This window comes from Apis laboriosa, unplaced genomic scaffold, assembly GCF_014066325.1.
Source record: "Apis laboriosa isolate Shangri-la unplaced genomic scaffold, ASM1406632v1 scaffold18_cov149, whole genome shotgun sequence".
NCBI lineage: Eukaryota > Metazoa > Arthropoda > Insecta > Hymenoptera > Apidae > Apis > Apis laboriosa.
The window spans coordinates 1-21,994 of NW_025222233.1; the positions used below are offsets into that span (position 1 = coordinate 1).

The following is a 21,994-nucleotide window of genomic DNA, read 5'->3' on the forward strand; positions in this document are numbered from 1 at the left end:
TCTTCCCCTTTGAAACTGTTTTCGATTCATCACGATACTACTTCCGGTTGTCGAGATATCGTCGTCTAAACGAAAGGGTAATTTTTTTAATCGCTTACTATCCCCGTCTTTCTCACTTACTCGGGCCTCTCGCTCGCACCTCCTTTCACCGACCTATCCCAAGCAATTGCGGACAAGCGACAGATTCCTGGAAGGACGTAATACGCAGTTTGGAGGAAAAAGTATAGGCCAGTGGGTCGCGAGTCTATTCATAATCATTGCAACATTGTCTTAAACGCCGTGCTCGTAAAACTTTGAGTGCTCGTATCTCAACAACCGATCGAGATATCGGGATGAAACAAAAAGGAGCTTCTAGTGCATGGCATCCCCCTCCATCCTCCGATCACGTTTCAATTTTCCTCTCATTCGATTCCTATCATTTTTTTTTTTCTTTTTTTCTAAAAATTCGAATTCGCGTACCGCGCGTATCTTTATCGTCGTATTTATATATAATCCGGACGGAATTTCGTATTAAAAATTTTTCACGCGTGAGAAAACGTAAAATATTCTTGATCGACGATAACGTTACCGCACGAGAAATAACCGCATGAATAAAAGCGCACGTGCGCCCGATGGAGCGAAAAACGAAGACGATTCCGTCGACGACGCGACAGAATATTTTCCACCGGTCTTCCGAGATCCCTTCTTTCTTTCTTTCTTTTTTTTTTCTTTTTTTTACACGCGCATGTGAATCAAACGCACCGGCGCTCCGTAGATCCATGTATTCCACGCAACCCGACCCGACCCTCGTAAACCTGAATTTATTAACACCGGGCGAAACGATGGGGGAGATTTGCCAAATGGTTTTCAATTTGTACCTTAAACGCATCGGGACCACATGCTCGACAGATTTCGCGGCGTGTAGTGTACGCCTGGCGCGCAGGTACATATTTCATTATTCCTATTTCCCGGATTTTATTTTCCTGTGGAGGGGAGGGGAGCCAAGGTTGTTATTCTTTATCGGTCCGCGTATTTGCGCGCGCTCGTCTCTATGAAATTGAAATTCAGACGGATACGCGCGTTCGTGCCCCGTTTTATTGCCGATCCTCCGTAATTGAATCATTTTTTCCAAAAGTGAGTCTTTAACACGATTCGAATAAAGAAGTATCGTTCGATCGGTCGAATTAATTTTTTTTTTTGATAAAATGAAACAGAAAAGGAAGAAGAAAAAGAGGAGAAATGTGAAACGAAGGGGGAAAAATAGAGAATCCTAGTAGAAAGAGCTCGGCCTCGTTTCGAGGATATTGCGATGCATCGCGCAGGACGCCCCGTATAATTTCCCAGGTAAGCTTCGACAAATTAGCTCCGGGCATACGTTACCCTCGCTTTACCCTCGTCCTCTCTATTACCACCACGGCGGCATCCCCTCCCGACTGAAAAGTCAGATTTCCTTCGAGGAGACGAGAGGAGACTTCTTTTCCCTTTTTTCTTCTTCTTCCTCCTCTCCAACGATACCGTGCGTCCGAACAACCGCGAGTACACTCCTCTCCACAAGTCGCTCACGATTCAGAGAGCAGAGAGAGAGAGAGAGAGAGAGAGAGAGAGAGAGAGAGAGAGAGATTCTGCATTTTCTATATATTTTCATGGTTAATTGCTATATATGCGTCTTTGAAATTATTTTTATATATTTATTACATTTATTTATTTATTATATTTTTATATATTTATTATATTTAGAAAAATAAATTTTGAAATCAGATCGTCGATCCAAAAGTTGAAAATTATTAAATAATTTTTGGCGATATACTTGTGACATCCTCCATGTTGAAATTATCAAGAGTTACGTAAGATTTGGAAAGAAAGAATTTGTTAAGAAAAATAAATTTCGAAATTGAAGTAAATTAGATCATCCATTGAAAAATTATTGGATAATTTCTAATGGAATATCTTGATATCCTCCACGTTGAAATTACAATTATCAAGGTAAAATAGATTCTTTTTTGGGTTAAATATTTCTTTGATTTAAAGATTAAAAGAAACAAATTTTCAAATTGGATCATCGATCCAAAGGTTGAAAATTATTAAATAATTTCTAACGTGATATACTTTTAAGATTCTTCAATGTTGAAAAATTATTAAATGTTACGTACGATTTAGAAAATAAATTTGAAATTAAAGTAAATCAATTCATTAGAAAGATTAAAAAGATTGAAAAATTATCAAATAATTTCTAATGAATATATATATTCTTTTAACATCCTCCACGTTGAAATTATCAAGATTTAGAAGATTAGGAAGATTTAGGAAGATTAAGAAAAATAAATTTCGAAATTAAAATCAAATCATCGATTAGAAATTATTGAAAAATTATCAAATAATTTTTAATGAATATAGATATTCTTTTAACACGTAGAAAAATTATCAAATAATTTCTAATGAATATAGATATACTTCTAACATCTTCCACGTTGAAATTATCAAGGTTTTCGATTAGAAAGATTAAAAAAAATTTCGAAATTAAAATAAAGTAAATTCATCGATTAGAAATTATTGAAAAATTATCAAATAATTTCTGAATGAATATAAATATTCTTCTAACATCCTCCACGTTGAAATTATCAAGATATACGTACAATTTAGAAAAACAAATTTCCAAATTGAACCAAATTACATAATAATTTTCAAAAATTAAAAACAAATTTCCAACGCACTTCCTCCACATTCCAAATTAAATCAAATGTTACACACGATTTCGATATGCATATACCGAATATGCAAAACTCCAAATTTCCAAATTTTTGATGCCACGCCTCCTCCAAAAAAAATGCACGACTTCCTTTATGCTTCTTCCAACATCCCCCAAACCTCAAAACAAACCAAACAAACGAATCACGATCAGATCACCTAGAAAGATACCGAGCAACTTCTGGCAACGAGTGTACATCCCCAGAAAGGCTGCATACACACACACACACACACACACACACACACTGTCCTTTCGTGGAGACGGAAGGAAGATCGGATCCGAAAGGAGGTGGAAAAGGTTTGGAAAAAGCGGAGGAGGGGAGGGGTTTGGCCGGTTTCCGCCAGAGGAACTGCTGCTATCCCTCCGCTTCCGGAGAGGGGAGGGGGCGGGGGAGGGGGAGGAGGCAGAGAGGACCCGCGTTCAGCTAGGTTTTCCATCCACCCTGCAAGGGAAACCCGCTCTCCCTCCCTCTCCCCCGCCCGCGCGGAAGGCGTGAGTGGCAAAAGCTCCGCCTGCAAGCTCCGCTCGCGGCACACGCCCCGCCCGCCTTCCAGCTTCAACCACCCACCGTTCCTGGCGATCCTGGAAAATAGCCCGACCATCCGTGTCACCGATGAGAGGAGAGAGAGAGAGAGAGAGAGAGAGAGAGAGAGAGAGGTAAACCTCTCCTCCCTTACGTAAACCTAAACCCGTGGTAGTCCTTCCATCTCTAGTGATCCACCCCTCCTCTCTTCTCCACACCCTCCTCCCTCTTCTTTCTCTCCTTCGTTTCTCTCCTCCTTTTCTTCGCTCGATTATCTCCCTCTCTCTCTTTCTCTCGCTTTGCATTGGTTTAACCTCTCTCTGTCTCCTTCTTCGTTTCCTTTTCCTCGCTCGATTATGTGCCTCTCTCTTTCTCTCGCTTTGCATTGGTTTAACCTCTCTCTGTCTCGTTCTTCGTTTCCTTTTCCTCGCTCGATTATGTGCCTCTCTCTTTCTCTCTTGTATTCGCTTATCCTTTCTCTCTCTCTTCTTCGTTTCCTTCTCTTGCTCGATCGTTTATTCGATTATCTCTCTCTCTCTTGTACTCGCTTATCCTTCCTCTCTCTTTTCTTCGTTTTCTCCTTCTCTTGCTCGCTCGTTTATTCGATTACCTCTCTCTCTCTCTCGCTTCTTTATCTCCTTCGTTTCCTCGTCTTGCTCGTTAGTCTACTCGATTATCTTTCTCTTTGTCTCTGTCTCACTCTCATCGTCTCCACCCTTCGAGTTCCGCAGCTTCGCTTTGCACACAGATTGCATCCGCGGATGCAATCGTTACCTGGCTGCTTGCCTTCCTCGGTCCTTGCTCCTTCCACGAGGGGGGCGGAGGTTAGGGGAGGTTAGGGGAGGTTGGGGGAGGAGGTGGTTGGCCCGCAGCGCGGTGGTGCGCACGTGTGCGCGAGAGAGGGAGGGAGGGTGCATCTGGAGGAGGAGGAGGAGGGGGGGGGTTGGAGAGAGTTTGAGCCTGGCAGGATGCTTTATTGGCTTCAACGTTCGCGATAAGGTGGAAAAGGTGGGTTTTACCGTGGAAAAATTCGAAATTGGAGAGGGGTTTGTTCGTAAGGTTGGAGGATATTCGGGATTGATTGATTCGTTTGTCGTCTCTCGATTCCGGGGAGGAGGAGAAGTAGAAGAAAGTATTTGTAATAAATTGTATATTTAAAGGAAAGTAGGGTAAGGATTAAGCATCTTCCTCGATCGAGTCTCTCTTTCATTCTATTCTGGAGAAGTGGAATTGGATTTGTGAGGAGCGTGGAGGAAGAAATTAGAAATTTTATTTTTTATTTATAAATTGTACATTTAAAAAAGTAGTATAAGGATTAAGTCCAAATCTCGAGTCCTTGCTTCTTCAATTCCTGGAATATTTGTGGAAAAAGAAATTAGAAAGTATTTATAAATTATATATTTAAAAAAATAGCGAATTAAGCATCTTCCAAGAGATTTTTCAAATCTTGAGTCCTCCTTCAATTCGTGGAATGAGTGAAAATTTATTTTATTTGTGAAAAGAAGAAATTCGAAAGTATTTATAAATTATTTAAAAATATATAGTTACATAGTATAAAATATAGTATATTTAAAAATAGCATAAGGATTAAGCATTTTTAAAGAAATCTTCGAAATCTCGAGTTCTCGAATCCTTTCCAATTCCTGGAATTGGATTCGTGAAAAGCATGGAAGAAGAAATTCGAAAGTATTTATAAATTATTTTTAAAAATATGTAGTTATATAATATAAAATATAGTAAATAAATCTCGAGTCCTCGAATCCTTCAATTGGAATTGTATTTGTGGAAGAAGAAATTGGAAAGTATTTAGTATTTTAAATTATTTAAAAATATATAGTTATATAAAATATAAATATATTTAAAAATAGCATAAGGATTAAGCATCTTCCAAGAGATCTTCGATCGAGTCCTCGTCCCTTCAATTCCTGGAATGAGTGAAAATTTATTTACGAAAAGAAGAAAAGCGTGGAAGAAGAAATTCAAAAAATATTTATAAATTATTTAAAAATATATAGTTATATAATATAAAATATAGTATATTTTATTTATAATTATTTATTTATTTATTTTATAAAAAAAATAGTGCAAGGATTAATCTTCCAAGAGTTCTTCGATCGAGCCCTCCCTCCTTCAATTCCTGGAATTGTATTCGTGAAAATTCGTGGAAGAAGAAATTCGAAAGTATTTATTAAATTCCTTAAAAATATTTAAAAATAGGACAAAGATTAATCACATCTTTCGAGAGATCTGCCAAATCTCGAGTCCTCGCTCTTTCAATTCCCAGAATTGTATTTCTGAAAAGAAAAAATTCGAAAGCATTTATAAATTACACGTTTAAAAAAACAGCGAATTAAACATCTTCCATGAGATCTTCGATCGAGTCCTCGCTCCTTCAATTCCTTGAATTGGATTCCGCGAGAAGGAAGCGCGAAATCTCCTCCCGAATATGTCGGGACGAATTTCGGCACCCGATCCACCTACGGATAAACTCTTCCGCGGCATCTTCCATTATCCTGTTTCGTGAGCGAGTGAAAAACTCTGTTATTCTGCTCTTCCCTTGAAAAAAAACATCCACGAATATTTCTCACCTTTCAATAAAACAATTTTCGAAAATTCGAAAATTCGAATAAGAAGACATTGGATCGAATGATAAAAAATTATTATTTAATCGATTCCAGTGGTTTCCAAACTGGTATTATTCTGCTTATTCTGCTCTTCCCTTGAAGAAAAAAAAAAAAAATCCACGAATATTTCTCACCTTTCAATAAAACAATTTTCGAAAATTCGAAAATTCGAATAAGAAGACATCGAATCGAATGACAGAAAATTATTTAATCGATTCCACTGGTTTCCAAACTGGTATTATTCTGCTTATTCTGCTCTTCTTAAAGAAAAAAAAAAAACCACGAATATTTCTCACCTTTCAATAAAACAATTTTCGAAAATTCGAAAATTCGAATAAGAGGACATCGGATCGAATGACAGAAAATTGACGTTATTCAATCGATTCCAGTGGTTTCCAAACTGGTATTCGATCGTGATAACGATTATTATTTTCAATCGTACGTTTCTTCCCCCCCTCCCCCTCTCTATCGCAAATTCGGTGCCATTCCTGGCCCCGTTTGCAGACCGTTGCCCCATTTATGAAGTGACGCGTTGAATGCACACGTTTTCGTTCGTTGCATACATATTTCTCATATATTCATTCGAAACAGGGAAAGTCGTTTAACCCAGATTGCCCAGGGTGGTGGTTATTGGCGTGTGCGATATACACCGTTTTTATTTCGATTCACGCGTGTATTTATAGACGTGCGCGCGCGCGTGTGTGTATGCGTGTACGTATATGTGTAATACGCATGCACGAGAAAAGAAAAGAGAGAGCTGCTCGATCGGTCAATTTAATCTCGACCGAGCGAGCTTTCGATAGGTTGGACGAGGGGTATTACATTAGGTAATCTCTAGGATTAGACCATGTTCCATCGATCTTATTATTCAACGTGACGTTCAATGTTTCCTTCGTGTTTAGCATCGTTTAATTCTAATTCTCTCTCTCTCTCTTTTCTTCCAACCTCCTCCTCCCCCTCCCCGAATTTATCAAGAATCGCGAGAGATATTTAATGAGAATTTAATCAGAATCGTTGTTTCCAAAATTTTTTTTATCTCGATCCCCTTTCCAACGTCTTTCGAAATCAAATCTCCGAAAAAAATTTATACTCTATGTCTCTGATTCGAGGGACAATAATACGAAAATAATAATTTTCGTAATAATAATAATAATTTTAATTTTAATAATAATTTTAAATAATAATTTTTACGTAATAATAATCCTGTTTCAACCGATTTCAACGAGTCGGAACGGTTGCCCGGCCCGGGCGGACTACTGGGGTAAGGTAAGCGGGTGAAACCGTACAACCGAGCGGCACGCGAGGGCAGCGATGGAATGTCAAACGTTCGTATAGGGGAGAAGGAGCGGTGAAAAATTTCGCGAATAACCGGTTACGCGTGTTGCACACTCGGTACAACTAGCGACACCTCATAATCGTTAATCCCTATAGACGTATTGAACAAATTTGGAGATATATAGAGGGAAGAGAGAGAGAGAGAGAGAGAGAGAGAGAGAGAGAGAGAGAGAGAGAGAGGGGGAGAGAGGATAGGAAGTTGTAGGAACGATGTAAGTTGATTAATAATCGAATAATCGGTTACGCGTAGTACATCCTCGATATTGATATTAGCAACACCCTTTTCGTATAATCCGAACGGTTAATAATAATTCCCTGTAAGATGTATTGTTATCGAGCGGGAAAGAAATTTCGAATGATCGAGAATTTTAAATTTCGCGGGGATTTTCGATCGCGTATTAACAATACGAGATAATTGGATCCGTTCGAGTTGAATCGAACGATAAACGTGTCGTTTATTTTTCGAGCCTAATTAGATCGATTATTGTTTTGTCGTCGTTTTTGGAATAATAATTCCTCGTTCGAACGGAGGAAATTCGAGAGGAATAGAGGGAAGAAACTTGGTTCCTTCGAAACGATCGATCGAGATCGAGAAGAGAATCCCTCGAACTATCGACACCTCGTTTAAAGGATAAATATAAAATATTTCGTGATATATATTCGTAAATCTTGAATTCTATTTATAAATAATGCATAAATCGTTGAACAGAGTTCGAGGAATTGAGAATTTTAATTTTATTAATATCAAGCATTATAGATTATATTCTTTCTTCGAAGGTCAAACATCGTTACATCCTGTGGAATATCTTTCCACAATACCTACGAAGATCCTTCGTAATCGAATAAGCGTCATCCGAATATAGAAATTCGAAACAGAAAAAAATATTTTTTAACTTACAAATAATATTCTTAAACTTCGACCACGAACAGAGGGCCTCGAAATTCTCTCGTTCCTTTGGAAGAAAAGAAGGGGAAAAAGGAACGAACGAAAAATTTTGGCGAGGATAAGATTCGAGGATTGTTCGCCGTTCGCCTGGCCCCTGGCGCACGGCGACCGCGGCTCGTCCCTCCGCGTGCAGTGTTGCGGTACACACAGGTGCAACGGTGTACGTGCGTCTTATCTGTAGACACACCCCCCGCTCGGCTGAAAGTGGTTCACGGTTTCGAAGGAAGGGTAAGGGGGGAGAGGGGGGAGGGGAGGGAAGAGGAGGGGAGGCTGGTGGACTCTTGGGTGGGAGTGGAATTAGTGGGGAGGGGAGGGGTTGGATCAAAGGGAGGGAGGGAATAGCCGGAGGGAAGGCGAAAGGAACAAGGGTGAGCAAGACGAAGTGGAATGGAAATTTGGGATTTCGATGGAAAAGGAGGTATGATTGTCGTTGAGGGAAATTTGGATGAATTCTCTTGCTCTTGGTTGTTTCGGATTGAGAGAAAAAAAGGAAGAGGAGGGGGGGGGGGNTTTCGATGGAAAAGGAGGTATGATTGTCGTTGAGGGAAATTTGGATGAATTCTCTTCCTCTCGGTTGTTTCGGATTGAAAGAAAAGAAGGAAGAGGGGGAGATCGTCGTAGAAAATTCGAAAGGGATATTCTTCGTTCGATTCATCTTGAAATTTAATTTTTAATTTGGGGCGATTGAAAGAATAGGAAGATAAGAAGGTGAGAGGAGAAAGAAGAAGCAAAAAAAAAACGTCATGTAAAATTTGGAAGAAAGGAACGAATGATCGCTTTCCCTTTTTGATTTGGGACGATCGAAAGGATAGAGAGATAAGAAAGGACAAGATGGAAGAAAGAAACGATTACGATAGCATTTTTCATCTTGATTTTTTAATTTGGAATTGCTTAGAAAGGATAAAGAAACATAAGAAAGAAACAAATATGGAAGAAGCAAATAATTATCGTGTAAAATTTGAAAGAAAGAAGATGTCCCTTTTCCCTTCGAAATTTAGATCGTCGGTTTACAATGATCGAAAGTAATAACAACTATCGTATAATTTTTAAAGCGGTTAAAAACGATTAAATTATATCAAATTACAAAAAAAAAAATAGAAATAAAAAATAACCATTCTAACAAATCGACGAATAAATAAATCCATCAATCCAATAAGAGAGAATCCTTAACGATCTAATAATTACAATTAAAAACAAAAAAAAAAGCAAACAAAAATCGCGTTTATTTTATTTACACATTAATTTAAAACTATTATTAAAAATCTACTACTACTAAACCATCCCAGAAGAACAAGAACAAGACACAGCAATCGAAAGCAGCGGATCGAACTAGAGAGAGAGAGAGAGAGAGAGATAGAGAAAGGAAAGGAAGAGAAGCGAAACGGAAAAGAAAGGGACACGGAAAGAGGGGGAGGGGAAGAAGACACGAAGGGAAGGGAAGAGAGAGAATCGCGCGGATGACGAAGGTAAGTTCCGGAGGGTTTGAGGGTGAACCATCCGAGTGAGCGAGGACCAGGATGGTCCTCGACGGTGGGCGATGGTAGCCGGCGAGGTGGTGGGGTGAGAGCGACGGGGGGTAGGGCGTCGTAGGGGCAGAACCAGCGCCGCGACGCTTCGCCACGCACAGTCGCGGCTCGAACGCCGTACCATGCGAACGTGTTGTTCTCGTCGGTTCGCGTGTCGTTGATACATACGTCCGTACACATACACACGTATACGTACATAGGCACACACACACACACACACATATATATATACACTTTTTTTCTGCTCCTGCTCCTGCTCCTGCTCCTCCTCCTCCTTCCCCCTCCCCATCGTGCGCCCGTCGAAATGTCCACGATCCGTCTCGTTCTCGACGGAACGGTAAGAACGATCGAGATAACGCGAGAAATAGTTGGAGGCGATACGTTTTTGTTTTGTTTCTGAATCAAGGGGGAGGGGAAAAGGGAAAAAGAAGAAAGGAAAAAGAAACGCACATATATGATCGAACGTACGAACGAACGGTTAAGATCGGTTCTTTTCGAAACTGAAGTGAACTTTCGTTTCTTTCCACGATGAAACTTTTCTTTTTATTTCTCCTTCCTCCTCCTCCTCCTCCTCCTTCTCCTTTTCTTCCCTTTATTTAGTACATACACGATCACTTCGATTACTCGCTCGAGTGGGATTGTTATATCGAAATATACAAATTTCGAAAGAAAACTTTTCTTTCGGACGAGTGGTTAACGATTAATTTTTACGAGTGGTAATTTATATATATACACGTCGTACGCGAAGTGTCGATTGGTTTTTGTTCAAAAGTGAATTCTCGAAAGAAAGAGATATATACATACATATATACATATATATATACATATATATATATACACACGAGATTGGTGGCGAGGACAAACATTGGGACGAGGAGAGTTTCCTAGATCGCACACGACAGCACGAGGAACGAAAAACGAGGAACACGTGTGTGCGTAACGATCTCTTCTCTCGATCTCTAGTCAACTACAACAATAAGTGCGCGAATTGTGCGGGACTCTGTTGTTCATTCCTTCGCTTCGCGATAATAATAATAATAATAAGAATAATTATAATAATAATAATAATAACAACAACAATAATAATAATAATAATAATAAAAGCGTTATTAACCAACGGGCTCGATATATATATAACCGCGAATCGAATAGAATAAAAACCACGACTAAACGCCACGGGATAAAATAATAACGTAACGAAAAATAAATAAGCAAGCGCGAAGAGAAAAGTGTGTACATACAAGATCGACGTTCGAGACCACGTTATTTACTATTACTTTACTGGATATAATATAAACGATATGCGATTGTGCGAATTCGAGAACTTTTTGTGTCGAGGTGAAAGGGGAAGGAAAAGAATTTCGTTCGGATCCTCGCCACTTGGAGTTCGTAATCAATCAATTTCGAATGATGATAAATCAAAGTGACGATCAATAATAATAATAATAATAATAATAATAATAATAATAATAATAATAATAATCATCGAGATCGAGGAAAAGAAATGGCGGCGACTTCCCAACTCAGGGATAATTATTGAGGGACTCTCCGCGAGGGAATGGATTTTCAGAGCGCTATGGACACGTTCGTAGAGGCATGGATGGCTGCAAACACGAAAACGGATCAAGTACAGGTATTTATTAATTATTAATCATAATTATTTCCACTAGTTCGCTCCTCGCCTCTCGCCAATCGTTTTCACGAGAAAAGGTTTATTGTATTGTAACGCGGGTTAACAGGTTAACGGCACGGTGGTTGAAGAGTAAACCCCTACTCCCTCCCCCTCCTTCCAACATTACACAGCCAATTGGCCACCCTATCAATTTCCGCCCTTCTCCTGGCCACTTCGACTCGCCACCATCGTCCTGCTTAAACTCTCCCCTCTCCTTAATTTTATATCAATTCGCACGACCATCTTTACTCACCTTTGTGTGAAAATTGATACAAATTTCGGAGGAGGATAAATATTTTATTTTTCGCTCGCTACGCAGTGTTTCTTCTTCTTCTTCTTTTTTTTTTTTTCGAACAAGGGTAAGTTTCGTAACAAATACGAGGAAGAGAGAGAGAGAGAGAGGAGGGGTTGGGGAGGATAATCCTTGGTAAAACCGCGGATCGTGCGTGTTGCATAGGTGGGTTTACACGTGTACGTGGCAGGGGGTCACGGGTTCTGACCACGATACGGATGTGCCCCTGCCTTCTTCCTGTGTGCGCCCACGACCACGCTCTCGCGTTCTGGCATTCAGTGCAATAAGGCCGCATCTCCATTGATCCCTCCTGCCCGAATATCATATCCTTCCATAACTTTTTCCACGATTCTCAAAATTTTTCTCTCTTCTTTTTCTTCTTTTTTGAAATTATTTTCTTTTCTTCTTCTTCTTCTTCTTCTTCTTCTTTTTTTTTTTCGAAATCAAAAAGTTTTCGTCAAAAGTTAGTTAGGGGAGTGATGGAGTTATATAAGGGGGAAGGGGGGGTGATAGATTCTTCAAAAGAAGAAATCTCGTTTCTCGAGAGGAGACGAGATATTCCTGTTCCGGGGGATTCGGATGGCGGGGTTTGGCCCCTCCCTTCCCTGCGACGCTCCCCGTGACACACGGTGCAACACAGGCGTGTTCCGCTTCCGCTCTTAAAAAATCGAGGGGAGACGTCGATACCTACGTGTCGGGTGTACTTATATCACCACCATAGGTATATATAAATAAATTTCTACCTCTTCCCTACCTCACGATAACTCGGATATAACTAAATATCTAAATCGTAGATCGTGCATTTTTTTAATTATTAACAACAAACGTAAATAAATTTCTTTCGTAATAAATTTCTACCTTCTTTCCTACCTATATTCATAATATAAGTCAGATATAACTAGGTATCTAAATCGTGTAAATTAAATGTATATAAAATATTTTTTCATTTTTAACAACAATATATTTTTTTCACTCGATATAATACTTTTTTTCTAATACAATAAATTTATATCTCTTCCTTACCTATTCACGATAATTCAAATACTAGATAAAAATTGTAAATTGTGTATAGAGAATATCGTGTATTTTTTAATTATTAATAACAAATGTATTTTTTATACTCGATATAAAAAGTATATTCAACTATCTAAATTGTAAATTGTGTATAGAGAATATATTTTTTAATTATTAACAACAAATGTATATTTTACACTCGACATAATATATTTTTCTACCTTTCCTACCTATATTCACGATAACTAGATACCACGTATCTCTAAATCGTAAATTATATATAGAGAATATTGTAAAAAACGAGAAAAAATCATACGCGAATAGTATCTTTTAAACAACAACAAATATACTTTTTACACTCGATATTATAGGATACTATATATATATATATGACTTAACTTAATTACCAACGAATAGAATACTTTTTTCTCCACATATGGAGACACGGCTTCCCCGGTTTAACACCGAGGGATTAAGACCTTAAAGATAAGAGAAAGTATGTAACAGGCGGAGGGAAGGGTGTTCCAAATTTCTCCGGATAGCATAAAGAGAACACATTCCGTGAGAAGATAAAGAAAGCTTGCTTATATATACATATATATATTATTTTCCACGTGTGGAAGGTGCGTACGCAGGAGGATAGAAGGCACGCATGGTCACGGTATTTGACCACCCCAGCTACCGGAATGATTGTAATCCATCTATCCGGCCGCAGAAGCCGATACGTCAAACAGTTCGTGTACACACGCGCGCACGTATACACGAACTGTGTTTTTTTTCTCTTTTCTCTTCTTCTCCTTCTTCTTTTCCCCTCCTCAACCTCCCTCCCTCCCCCTTCCTCGCTTCCTTATCCACCTTTTACTCCACTCACGGTGGGTTTATCTCCCGTGATCGTGGTGGATATCTTTATTAATATTTATGACAATGTTGCGATATTTACGTTTACAACGTCGTTTGTCTGGTTAAAATGTTTCGTCCATATGATTTACGTCCCCGGCAATATTTACCCGTATTTATGTTTCGCTTCGGTTTCACCAACGTGTAAAAAGACGTGTTATTTATGTATTTCTCTGTATTTCTCATCTCCTCTAGAAAATTAGTAAATCGGCTATTTTTTTTTTTTTTTTTTTCCCCTTGAATTTCCGTCTATCTTAAGTTAATTAGATCGAATTGTTTTGAGTATATCGTAAATTTTAATAAATCCACTTTTCAGGGATTCTTTTCAAAAATTAGTGGATTAGTTATTTTTTTCTTCGAATTTTCTTATTCTAAATTAATTAGATCGAACTGTTTCGAGTAAATTGTAAATGTTGATTCACTTTTCAGGGATTCTTTTCGAAAATTAGTAAATCAGCTATTTTTCCCTTAAATTTGTTATCCTAAATTAAATTAAATAATAAATTGTTAATAAATGTTGATTCTTTTCGAAAATTGGTGGACCAGCTATTTCTTCCTTCGAATTTCCTATCTTAAAATAATTAGATCGAACTATTTTGAATAAATTGTTAATTTTTGAGTAAAATGTTAATTCATTTTTCAAGAATTCTTTTCGAAAAACCAGCTATTTTTTCCCTCGAATTTCCTATCCTAAAATAATTAAATCGAACTGTTTTGAATCCTAATTTAAATCGTAAATGCGAACAAATGTTGATCCACTTTTCAGGGATTCTTTTCGAAGATTAGTAAACCCTTAAATTAATTAGATCGAATTGAATAAATTGCGAATAAATATTGATTCACTTTTCGAATTGAAAAAGAAAAAAAAAATGTTAAACTTTGCCATCCTTGAAAGTGTTCAATATTTAAAACAATTTTTCAAATACTTTCGTTGCCTACCCTTCGTTGCTTTCGATACGCGATACACAAAAGATCGAAGCGATAATCTTTCGCTTTCCTTCCTTCCTTCCTTCTTTTTTTCTTTCTTTCTTTTTTTTCAAAAAGAACTAGAACATCTGGTAGCGCGAAATTTACGTAATCGTGATCGAGTGCAAGTATCAATCCGTGGATTATCTATAACGAGAAGGGGGCCAATTATTGGATACGTGGATATCGGCCATCTGATATTTCGATAAGCCTGATTAGAATGTTGCACGATTAACGCGTAAAACCGCCAAGATTTTAAGATTTTAATTCCAGTTCTAGATATATTGGATATAAAAAAAACAGATATTACAATCTCTCTCTTTCTCTCTCTCTCTTTTTTTCTCTTTCCCTTTTATTTTATCTCTAACGAGAGAGAGAGAGAGAGAGAGAGAGAGAGAGAGAGAGAGAGAGAGAGAGAGAGAGAGAGAGAGAGAGAGAGTGAAAAAGTACTTTATTTTGCTTTTTACGAAATTGCTCGTGGTCAATCGACGCTCCATCCAACGCAAATTGAAAGATCAAGATGTACGCTTAGTCATTGATTTGTACAACATCAACGCGTGCGATGGAATATTATAAAACCGGTGGAAAACCAGTTTATCGACGAGATTGTCGTGAATTGCTTTTTTTTTCCTCTCCTTTTTTTTTTTTTTTTTTTTTTTTTAAAAATTAATCGACCGATAACCCGAATGATTAATAATAATTCTAGCGAAATTTAGCGGTTAAAAATTTTTTTGAAGGAGAAACGCGAACGATATATAATCGAGGTATTTTTGAAATTTTGAAATTTTCCCGTTGAATTGAATTTCTGTAATTTTCATAATTTTTTTTCTTTTATCTAATCGTTTCTCTCAAGTTCGAAGTGCGAAATCATTCGTCGAATTATCGAATAATTTATTATTACTATAATCTCGTTAGATGAATTATGCATAACATCTCGACGGATGGATTAACTACTTGAATCGATTTGATTCGATGTCTTTTTTTGCACAATTAAATAATAAACTCATCGTTTCAAAATGAAAATACGCAGTAAAATAAGAATAAACTCTGCATATACTCTGCTATTTATTCAAATAATTGTTTACATTATTTGATCAACATTGATACATATATTAATATATATAAATATATATATATATATATAGCTTCTTGATTGTATTAGAAAAATTAACGAACGATTTGAACTGCCTGAAGAGGGCAGGAGTGGCATGGGAAGAGGGCGCTGGTTACAAGGATAGAAAGACGAAAATTGAAGGAAACGATAGACCGTGGAATAACGCGAAACGTTATTGTGTGACGAGAGGAAAGAAGCGAAATTTTTTGATATATACGCGCATCAATTTAAAAGCTTTTATTGAGACTGACGCGAGTAGCCTGGACCTACGTTCAATTGCCAAACATCGTAACTCTACCATTTCTAGTCCACAAGTTACGTAAGCTCGTTAGAGAGAGAGAGAGAGAGAGAGAGGCGTTCAAATAAATACAACGCGGACAAAATTCACGGAACTGAATCCGCGACTCTTTCCGAGCCGAGCGAAGAAGGGCCGTGTGGCAGAAATTTAACATTGGACGACGATTAAGGTTATCGTGTTAACGGGAAACAGCTCTAGCAGGAAACGAGTCGTATCTCCGTTACACCCGGTAGATAAGCTGATCCGTCGATAAACGATGCCGAATCCGTTGTTCGCCACGTAGCTATTATTAATTCCTTGTGACGTTGCATTTTGTGTTCACAGTGCGCGACAACTTTTTCTTTTCGTTCGTTCTTTTTTTCTTTTTTTTTTTTTTTTTTTTTGTTTTAATAAAATGATTATCCTCGATCCTGAAGTAGCTGCAGTGACGATTTTTTCGATTTGTTGTGTGTGCAAATTGTATACATATCCTTGAGTTTTATTATTATTATTTTTTTTTAAATGAAATAAATATCTTTGATAGTTGGAATAATTTGTGATTTGTTGCGAGTAGAGTAATTTCTTTTTCCTCGTTGTGTTTTTTTTTTCCTTTGTTTTTAGATAAAACGAGTGTTCTCGAAGTGCGATAATATTATGATTTATGCTTATACAGAGTGATTCGTGATTCATGGTACGAATGAGAGATTTTATGGATCAAAATGAAAAGGGAATAAAATTTGTGTTGATTGATTCTTTATTGGATCAAATTATCGATGATTAGATTAATGAGCAAAAAAATATAGAATAAAATTGCTCGAATTCTGAGAAAATCGAAATTGAACCCGTACAATCGGACGAGTTTTCAAATTCTTCTTGTAAAAATTAATTTTAAGGAAAAAAAATGTATTTTATATTTCTTCCTTGTATCAACAATTGATTCATATTCTACAGAAAAATTTTCAAATACGATTACACTTCCATGTAATTTCATTATCCTTGATTTTCAATCATCCTATATAAGATATTAATTAAATTCCTGTTCTAATTATCTTTCAAATTTCTTCTTTATTTCTCTCAAAAATGACATTCGAAACGAATATAAAGAACAAATAAACAAATGAAACAAGAAACGAAACAGATAAAATAATTATACATCTTCCAAATTTCTTCTCTATCTCTCACAGAAATAATATTCGAAATCGTTTCAACAACGCTTTTACGAAAAAAAAAAAAAAAAGAACAAGAAAGCATCGAAATTTAAATTATCCACCGAACAATACGCCTTGACAATTGCATCTTCCAAATTTCTCTCTTCATCTCTCTCTCTCTCTCTCTCAAAAATAATATTCGAAATCGTTTCAACAACGCCTTTACTTTAAAAAAAGAAAAAAAAAAAAGAAAGAGAGAAAGAGAAAAGGAAGAAACAAAGCGTCGAATTTAAATTACCGAGCGAATAATACGGGCACACCTCGGGGAAGGCGCAGAGAGGACGGTCGTGCATCCCCTTTTCGCGTCACGTCCAAGTTACCGCGATATCACTTGGGGCGTTAGCCGGATAAGCCGCTAACCCCATCCACCTGTTGCCTTTTCTTATGCTCTCCCGCTTACAGCCGGCGTTCATCCTCATTCCTCGCGTGGAAACGAGCCAAGGAGGCTCGTCGCCGCTTCGTGTCCTCCTCTACCGATCCACCTCCGGTGGATTTCGCCTTTCGCCTCGATTCCCCATTCTTTACACACACGCGCGCACGCGACGCACGCACACGCGCGCACACACCGGTGTCGAAACGGCCTCTCGCTCCCCTTACCTCCCCCCGCCACTTTGCACGCCTCGTATCCTCGTCCCTATCCTTCTCTCCTCGCCCCCACCACTTCCCGCGCCCTTCCATTCCCTCGCTCCCTCTCTCTCTCTCTCTCTCTATCTTTATCTCTCCTTCTCTCCTTCTTCCCTTCGATTCGACGGTACGAATACGCTGTCCTCCTCTACACCGCCTGTTTCCCCTCCCCCCGCTCCAAGCCCGGGTCTTCAGCGGTCTGACGTGTTTTTTGCGAGTGCATACCTCGAAGCAGCTCCCGAAACAGTAGCCGGTGCCCGGGTACAGTCCGTACCAGTGAAAAAATCGGCGACCTGAACTCTCCACCGCCGCTCCCTTTTCTCGATCCATCGATCGTTTTCTTTCCTTTCTCCTTCTTCTCGCGTTCTTGTATTCCCTCCATTCTTCCGTTTTCTTTCGATATTATTTTTTTCCCCCCCTTCCCTTTCTCTCGAAGGAAGAAGAAATTTGGAAGGTGCGATTATGTTGTTCGTTGATTTCTTCGATTCTTCTTTATTTTTTTGTTTTCGAATAATTGCTTTTTTCTTTTTTTTTTTTTTTTTTTTTTTTTGAGATGGACGAGAAGAGGATCGCGTTTCTCTTTCTCATTTTTATCGGGTGATTGGGAGAGAGAGAAAGAGATGTCGATAGGAAGAAGAACGAGAATGGAAAATATGATATATATATATATTCGATTTCACGAAATGAAATTTTTGCGAGATTTGTTATTTTAGAGTATTATATTTGGAGATCAATTAAGATTAAAGTATAATTCTTTTTTTTTTTTTTTTCTCCCCTCTTCTTATTATCTTTATCTTAGCGGATTTTAACGGAATGGTGGGATAATCTAATCTGAAATTGAATCTGTTAATTTGGAAAAAGCAAAAGTCTATCTCTGAAATGAGTGTATCGTAATAGTTTATCCAGTTTATCTAAATCTCGAACGTGATAGATACTTGATGCGAATAAGTTCTTCATTTCAGAGATTATAATCGAGTTTTATTATTTTCTTATTTTTTTTTCGCGTTTTAATGAATAAGTATCTTATGATATTATAATATCGCATTTTTTTTTTTGCTCGTGTTTGATTATCTAATCAAAAATCTTGATGCAACATTTCAGATTACCTTTTTTTTTTTAAATAAAGTGTACAATGAATTATAATAAATCGAACATTACTTTATCGTTTAGTTTAACTTAATAATCGATTTATTGGATCTCGATTTCAGGATTTCTTCAAATTTCCAGATTTCTAAATGACAAAATTTTTCAATCTTTCCAATAAATAATAAGATTTTTGAAATGTTTCAAATATCATAAAATTATCGAATTTTCAAGATTTCGTGTATTATCTCATCCCCCAAAAAAAAAAAAGATATAATACGAATCAATTCGTCTACTATATATTTTAGTCTTCTTTTATTCGGCCAAGGATGAATAACCTCATCTGAGCAATTCATCTACTATAAATTCTCACGTTTCATTCTTCTTCCGTCCAAAGATTTCGAATTCCAAAGATTTTCAAAATTTCTGACATATCACGTTCCTTGAAAAAAAATTGAACAAACATTGCGATTCTTACATAATTCCATTGGAATAAGAATCGAAAGATAATTATAAGATAACGAATATAATTTATATAATTATAATTATATATATTTATATAATTTAATTTTTATATTTCCTCCATTCAAAGATTTCGAGTTGCAAAGATTTCCAAAATTTTCAATTTCCAAGTATATCACATTCTTAAGGAATTAAACAAACATTACGTATTTTCTTAATTCTTATGTAACTCCAACGTGAATTGAGATAAAAATCGAGAAGTAGAAGATACACTTTATAAGATACACTTCAGTTCTCAAATTCAAAAATCTTCAATCCAAAAATTTCCAAAATTTCCAACTTCCAAATATATTACATCCTTAAAAATATTCATAATTCCAATATGAGTTGAGATAAAAATTGAGAAGTAGAAGTTTATAAGATAATGATACAATTCAATTCTCAAATCCAAAAATTTTCAATCCAAAAATTTCCAAAATTTCCAACTTGAAATTGTATCCACATCCTTGAAAATACAAAGACATTTCGATTTTTATCCAATATTCCAACATGACTATAAAAGATAACAGATTATAAAATAATGTTACAATTCAATTTTTAAATCCAAAAATTTCCAAAATTTCCAACTTTCAACTATATCCACTATATATATTCTCGAAAAATTAGACAAAGATATTTCGATTTTTATCCAATATTCCAACATGACTCAGAACAAAAGATAACAGATTATAAAATAATGATACAATTCAATTCTCAAATTCAAAAATTTCCAACTTGCAACTATATCCACATTCTCGAAAAATTAGACAAAGATATTTCGATTTTTATCCAATATTCCAACATGACTCAGAACAAAAGATAACAGATTATCTTTGTTATATTACATATAATAATTAATAATAATAATTTATATATAATTATATATAATAATAATTTATATATAATAATATTATATTATTATTAAAATAATGATATTCTCAAAAATTTCCAAAAAATTTCCAACTTACAACTATATCTACATTCTCGAAAAATTGGATAAAAACATTTCGATTTTTACCCAATATTCCAACATGACTCAGAACAAAAGATAACAGATTATAAAACAATAATACAATTCAATTCTCAAATCCAAAAATTTCTAAAAAATTTCCAACTTGCAACTACATCCCCACCCTCGAAAATACAAATTTTTACGCAATATTCCGACACGAATTGGGAACGAGAAGAGAGGGTGCGATCGCAATGCACAAGGTTTGAAAGATTACGTTTGAACGACGCCGGTATCCCGGCCGGGTTCGGTGATATCCAGTTGCACGGAAACGGAGCGATCGTGCGACGATCCAGTTTTTCAGACAGGCGAACGAAAACCGCGACGAGCGAGCCGCGGTGCATTTCGCACTTCGCCGCTACGTAGTGTAGGATTGTCGCATTCTGGGCCCACTTGACCCTTGTTGACACCGTGAACGGCTTAGCCGTTAGTGTTAAGTTCACTTCACTCATACATAAATCTAAGTCCGCGCTTATGCCTTAGTCGGCCGGTCGTGAATTGACCACGTGTTCAGATTTCATCGGCGACGCTTAGATCATCCGCGGCTCGCCTCGATACAGGCCGGCCAACTTCGAATCCTCTCCCCTCTCCCCATCGGATCTTCGACACCGATCCATCCTCGCGACACCGCGAATTAAACGACGAAATTATTGCTCTCGTCGCTCGCGCTCCCCTCCCCTCCCCTCCCCTCCCCTCTCCACGTTCTATTATTGTAACCGTACCGAGGGATTCGATCCATCCCTCCCTCTCTCTCTCTCTCTCTCTCTCCCTTCCCCTTTCCTCCAGTAGTTCACTTTCCATACTCGCGTTCGGAATAATTGGCAACGATCGTTTGAATTTAGCGTCGCTTGTAACGACTCGCTCGTGGAACAATTTGTTGCGAGTGTGGACGGCCGCAGCCACACACTCTGTACTGAGCGATATATTTTCGTAAGAGAGAAATCACTTGTTGCCAATTCCTTCGTTTCTCTATGTTGTTTCTCTAAGTTGGGTTATCTTTCAGAGGAAATTTATTAAATTGTTCGAGTTGGTGTGAAGGAACGGTTGTGTGAAAATTTAAAATTGTATACGTATACGAATTCGAGATACCGTATACGTACAATATTTTTAATAATTTTTGATTGAGAGGTTAAGAGTTATTGTTATATATTATAAGATATAATTTTTCGTCGATGAGTTTTATTTTTTTGAAAGATAAGAAATGAGGAAGGAGGAAGTTGAATTTTTGTTTTCTCTTCGGATTGCAGAGCCAAGCTTTGGCATTGACACACAAGGCCTCGCCACCTTCGAGGCCGAGCAGTGTGTCCTCGTTACCGAGGAGCCCTCAGTCTCACCAGTCCCAACAGTCTCAGCCGCAGAATGCTACGCAACTTCCGCCTGTGCATCCTCATCAATCGCAGACACCCCTGAGCACACCCCAGACACCGTTTTCCGCGCACAATCAACACCCCAAGCAAGAGGCGAACACGAGCCCCAAACAGGAGGGGTTCGATCTCAGCAAATCTACCTCGAGCACGGGTGAGTTCATCTTTTATTTCGCTTCGCTCGAATTCAACCGAAATTCCATCCGATCCGTGGCGAAGTTTACAACTGGATCGTTTCTTTTTTTTTTTTTTGGTGATAACCATTTCTAGGGAATTTTTGGAATTTACGTGGAC

The 21,994-nt window shown here is 37.5% G+C and overlaps 1 protein-coding gene across 2 annotated transcripts in view; it reads left to right on the forward strand.

Moving 5' to 3' along the window:
* Positions 1 to 9,825: 9,825 nt before the first annotated feature.
* Positions 9,826 to 21,994, forward strand: part of LOC122711806 (homeobox protein dve-1) — a 55,525-nt gene continuing 43,356 nt past the window's right edge. For both annotated transcript variants that reach the window (XM_043930874.1, XM_043930875.1), the window contains exons 1-2: positions 9,826 to 11,312; positions 21,584 to 21,854. In XM_043930874.1, coding sequence (XP_043786809.1) covers positions 11,238 to 11,312; positions 21,584 to 21,854 — 346 coding nt within the window. In that variant the 5' untranslated portion in view covers positions 9,826 to 11,237. The remainder of the gene's footprint in view (positions 11,313 to 21,583; positions 21,855 to 21,994) is intronic.